Here is a 6,150-nt window from a genome sequence, read left to right as displayed (position 1 = left end):
CTACACAAGCAGAAGAAGCAGCGGGACAGAGAAACATGAGAGAGGTATACAACATCACCAGGAAGCTCTCGGGGAGAAGGATGAAATCAGAGAAGCCCATAAAAGACAAGGCAGGAAACACACTATCCACAAAGGAAGAACAAACAAGGAGATGGGTAGAACATTTCACAGAGCTGCTCAACAGAGCACCAGCAAGCATCCCAGCAGATATACAAGCAGCAACAGACACACTCCCACTGAAAATGATCCCCCCAACGAAAGAAGAAACTAGGAAAGCAATATCACAATTGAGAGATGGGAAAGCAGCAGGACCAGACACCATTCCGAGTGAAGCATTCAAGACCGACATCATTACAAGCATCAAAGCACTCCATCCCCTCATGAGGAAAATTTGGCAAGAAGAAAGGATACCCAAAGATTGGAAAGAAGGCTACATAGTGAAGATACCAAAGAAAGGGGACCTTGCACTATGCAAGAACTACCGGGGGATCACGCTACTTTCAACTGCCAGCAAAGTCTTCAACCGGATAATTCTAGATAGGATGAAGACTGCCGTTGACATGCTCCTCAGAGACCATCAAGCAGGATTCCGGAAAGAAAGGTCATGCATAGACCAGATCGCCACACTGAGGATCATCATCGAACAGTCCCTGGAATGGAACAGCTCCTTATACATCAACTTCATCGATTTCGAACAGGCCTTTGACAGTCTAGATAGGAACAGTCTGTGGCACCTGATGGAGCACTATGGAATCCCACCGAAGTACATCAACATCATCAGAGGATCATATGACGAAATGACAAGTAGGGTACTGCACAGAGGGGAGCCCTCAAACCCGTTCGAGATAAAGACCGGAGTGAGACAAGGCTGCCTGCTGTCACCCTTCTTGTTCCTGCTGGCCATTGATTGGACCATGAAGAAGACAACAGAAGGAGCCAGAAACGGCATCCAGTGGACACTGATGCACCAGCTTGAAGACCTCGATTTTGCAGATGACCTAGCTCTCTTATCACACAGTCACCAGCAAATGCAACAAAAGACCAACAAACTAAAGGAAACAGCCTCAACTCTAGGAATGAAGATCAATAGGGTAAAAACCAAGATTATGAAGATCAACACAAAGTGCCAGCAAAACATTGAACTAGAGGGAGAGGCCATCGAAGAAACTAACTCCTTTACCTACCTTGGGAGCATAGTAGATACAGCGGGTGGCACAGAAGAAGACATCCGAGTGCGAATCGGAAAAGCAAGAACGGCATACAACCTACTTGGTCGAGTATGGAGGTCTCGCGAAATAAAAACCAACACAAAGCTGAGGATCTTTAACTCCAATGTTAAATCAGTCCTCCTGTATGGCGCCGAGACCTGGAAGACAACTGTAGGGCTGAATCAGAAAGTACAGTCCTTCATAAATTCCTGCCTCCGCCGCATTCTAAGAGTGAGATGGCCAAATGTCATTACAAATCTGGACCTGTGGGAGCGCACAAAACAACTACCCCCGCCAGAAGAAATAAAGAAGAGAAAGTGGATGTGGATAGGCCATACCCTGAGAAAGGAAGACACAAACATCACCCGGCAAGCCCTACGATGGAACCCACCTGGAAAGAGGAAACGCGGCAGGCCTCGAAACACCTGGCGCCGTTCTTGGGAAGGGGAAATGAAAGAGGCTGGACTGGGATGGCACAACATCGTTCGGGAGGCCAAAAACCGCGCAACATGGAAAGAAATCGTCAGTGGCCTATGCTCCGCAGGGAGTGCAAAGGCTTAAGTCAGCCTCCAAGTGTGTGTGTGTGTGTGTGTGTGTGTGTGTGCGTGTGCGTGTGCGTGTGTGTGTGTGTGTTCATAGACAGAGTGAAGTCTAAAGTTAAACCATCATTTCAGCAGCTGTCTTTAGGCAGGAGTGTGACTGTTCCTCCAGGACACACAGGGGCGGACCTAGCACATTTGGCGCCCTAAGCGAAATTCACCACTGCCCCCCCCCCCCCCTGAAGGGTTAACCCTTTTCACTGCGACAATACACCGAAGGTTAACCCTTTCACGACGGTCGGTTGTGCGATAGTAAAGGGTTAACCATCCGTCGTGTGGCCGTGAAAGGGTTAACAGTTATACAGTAAAGTACTGCACCTTTATTTTTTACAAGCAAGAACAAGAGCTAAAACTGCGCAGAGAGAAAAAAAGTAAACATTTAAAATCAACATTTTTTGGTGGTCAATTACTACGGAAATGTTGTGTCTTACTAATAATAACTAATTCCTTGGTCAATAGAAGTCTCTGTGATACTTTCTGAATATGATTTGGGAATGGGCAGGGTTATAATAGAAGAAAGACAGTGTAAACAATATAATTAACTCTGAATATAATAATGACGAAAAATAAACAGGATACACAACAAGGTGCATGAGATGAGGTTATATGTAGTGCACCTTGTGGTGTATCCTGTTTATTTTTCGTCATTATATTTAATAAATTTTTTTTTAATAATTTTTTTTTGGCTTCTCCTGTTATTTTACCCACGCGACGCCATCTGACACATGAAGCTACTCTCTCTGACACATGAAGCTACTCTCTCTGACACATGAAGCTACTCTATCTGACACATGAAGCTACTCTATCTGACACAGGAAGCTACTCTATCTGACACATGAAGCTACTCTATCTGACACATGAAGCTACTCTATCTGACACATGAAGCTACTCTATCTGACACAGGAAGCTACTCTATCTGACACATGAAGCTACTCTATCTGACACAGGGTCACATAGCAGCCTTCATCCCAAACCCTAAACCTAGGGTAGAGGGGCTCAGTGAAAGTGCAGAGGAAGGTGTGTAGGTGGGTCAGTGTGTCAGAGGAGACTGTGTAGAAGGACAGAGTGCCAGCAGGACAGTCCAGATACACTCCTACTCTGGTGGAGCCCTGGGGGGGGGCAGGGGCAGGTATGTGTGTTCTTCTGTTATTGTGCCAGGCAGTGTATCTATCATCACGACAATACAGACTCCAAGACTTATCATTAAATCCAAGACCACAGTCAGCAGCCGCTCCTTTCCTTCCGGTGCTTCTATATGTAACTCCTATATGAACCCTTCCTTTCCTCTCTACCTCCCAGTAACAGCGTCCAGTCAGACCCTCTCTACACAACACCTGTGGATAGGAGTCAAATCTCTCTGGGTGATCAGGATACGACTGACGCTGTTGTTCCCGTGTTGCCGTTCTGTTCCTCTCAGACAGAGAGAGGAGGTTGTGTGCTGTGTTTGGGTCCAGTGTGAGTTCACAGGCATCTGATGGAGAGACCATGACAGGATTTATCACACAATACATCATACTCATCTTCATTCACGCTAGGATGTTTAAAGCTGCATTGACCGTTTCTGACACGAGGATCAAGTAGAAGAAAGAGCATTCGTACGTGGTTGAGTCTACATGGTCCTCGTTTAAAAACCAGTTCATGCAGCTTTAACTTCCTCAACTGAATAAACCTGTTGTATTTATTTTATAATTGATCAGCTGAGTTCTTCTGTTATTAATGAAATGCCTCCGTATCCTGAAGGGAAGCTCAGTCTGTACATGTGCAGAACAACAAGCTCAACTTACATTTCCTGAGACCTGGTTTCAACCAACACTGTCCACCATGGTCAACACTGTAGGAGAGGTAGACACAAGAGACCTTTAGACAGACACACGCACACACACGCACACGCACACACACACACACACACACACCATCCATTAACCCCTAAAGTACCATATCCTACCGGAGAGTCTCGAGTCCACAGTGTGGATCCTCCAGAGCAGCAGAGAGCAGCTTCACTCCTGAGTCTCCTGGGTGATTGTAGCTCAGGTCCAGCTCTCTCAGGTGGGAGGGGTTGGAGCTCAGAGCTGAGGCCAGAGAAGCACAGCCTTCCTCTGTGACCAGACAGCCTGAGAGCCTGCACGCACGCACGCACGCACGCACGCACGCACGCACGCACGCACGCACGCACGCACGCACGCACGCACGCACGCACGCACGCACGCACGCACGCACGCACGCACGCACGCACGCACGCACGCACGCACGCACGCACACACACACACACACACACACACACACACACACACACACACACACACACACACACACACACACACACACACACACACACACACACACACACACACACACACACACACACACACACACACACACACACACACACACACACACACACACACACACACACACACACACACACACACACACACACACACACACACACACACACACACACACACACACACACACACACACACACACACACACACACACACACACACACACACACACACACACACACACACACACACACACACACACACACACACACACACACACACACACACACACACACACACACACACACACACACACACACACACACACACACACACACACACACACACACACACACACACACACACACACACACACACACACACACACACACACACACACAGAAGGACTCAGAAGAATCTTCTATCCCCAGGCCATCAGGCTGCTCAACGAACAATAAACACTATGCAACAACCATCAAATGCACATAGCACACACACCCACACGCAGGGCCGCCTGGGAGAAATGCGAGGCCCTGTGAGAGATTTAAACGCGAGCCCCCCCCCCCCCCTAAAAGGTAAAATATATATATATATATATATATATATATATATATATATATATATATATATATATATAATTTTTTTTTATTTATTTTTTCATACAGTCAACATATTCTTAAATAATAGCGCTGCACGAGGCTGGGCATGATACAGTCAACATATAGCAAGAGAGAGCGAGAGAGAGCTCCCGTTCTACAGTCAATATACAGTGTTATCGCTGCACACACCCGGCAATGCCCCTGACCCTCCACCAGAGCAAGGCCAGAGAGAGAGAGAGAGAGAGAGAGAGACACATTGGAAAGAAACAACCCAAAACCAGAGCAAATTGAAATGCTATTTGGCCCTAAACAGAGAGTACACAGTGGCAGAATACCTGAGCACTGTGACTGACCCAATACTAAGAAGATCCTTGACTAGGTACAGACTCAGCGAGCACAGCCTAGCCATCGAGAAAGGCCGCCATAGGCAGACCTGGCTCCCAAGCGAAGACAGACCCACTGCACACAAGATGAGGTGGAAACCGAGCTCCACTTCTTAACAACCTGCCCACTATACCAAGACATACTTCCCACAAATTGCAAACACCCAAAGAGACTTTGAAAACATCGACAATAACTCAAAACTCCCATACCTACTGGGAGAAATACAAGAATGTGAAATAAAGCCCATTTGAATTGAAGAGAGAGATAGATAGAGCATGTCTGTGTGTGTTAGAAAGAGAGAGATAGAGAGAGAGCATGTCTGTTTGTGTGTGTTAGAGAGAGAGCATGTATATGTGTGTTAGAAAGAGAGAGAAATATAGAGAGAGAGCATGTCATTTTGTGCGTTAGAGAGAGATATAGAGCATGTCTGTGTGTGTTAGAAAGAGAGAGAGAGAGAGAGCATGTGTGTTTGTGTGTTAGAGAGAGAGAGCATGTCTGTGTGTGTGTGTTAGAGAGAGAGCATGTATGAGAGAGATAAGCAAAGATGAGCCCCTAAAGGATATTCAACTTTTAATGGAAGAACAAAACAGAAGGAAAAGATAACTTCACAAAGGCAACATGAATATACATAGATCCAAAAGGACAAAGATCAACACTTAAATCCAAAGAGAAGAGGGTCTATACCAGAGAAAACAAAGTAGCAAGGAGCCAATGGCCGACATCAGCTAAATAGGCTAACTGCAAATAGAGTAGCCAGGTACTGACACCAGGCCACACACCGTTAGCTACTACAACAGCTAGCCGGCCCGTTTGGCTCAATATAACATTAGCTACGTTAGCTAGCCGGCCCGCTTTGGCTCAATATAACATTAGGCTACAACAGCTAGCCGGCCTGTTTGGCTCCCGAGAGAGAGAGAGAGATATATCCACGGCGGGAATAGAATAGAGTGCATTAAAAACTCACCAAACGTCCAAGAGGATGGAGACAACCGCGTGGAGTTGACGAAGTTCATCTGCCGAATGACCGTCCTCTTCATCTTGGCATAACAATGCTGCACGCGCTCTCTCTAGGTTA

The 6,150-nt window shown here is 46.6% G+C and overlaps 1 protein-coding gene across 1 annotated transcript in view; it reads right to left on the bottom strand.

The window, feature by feature from the left end:
- Positions 1-2,845: 2,845 nt before the first annotated feature.
- LOC311232315 (protein NLRC3-like) overlaps positions 2,846-6,150 on the bottom strand; it is a gene marked incomplete at its 3' end in the record, with an annotated part of 9,591 nt that continues 6,286 nt past the window's right edge. Inside the window, 4 exon segments of the mRNA XM_084319070.1 lie at positions 2,846-2,886; positions 2,889-3,278; positions 3,592-3,638; positions 3,753-3,926. Coding sequence (XP_084175196.1) covers positions 2,846-2,886; positions 2,889-3,278; positions 3,592-3,638; positions 3,753-3,926 — 652 coding nt within the window.

This window comes from Notolepis coatsorum, assembly GCF_963971535.1.
Source record: "Notolepis coatsorum genome assembly, chromosome: 7".
Classification (NCBI taxonomy): Eukaryota; Metazoa; Chordata; class Actinopteri; order Aulopiformes; family Paralepididae; genus Notolepis; species Notolepis coatsorum.
Note: the sequence above shows the minus strand (reverse complement) of the source record. Positions and strands in the feature narration are given on the sequence as shown.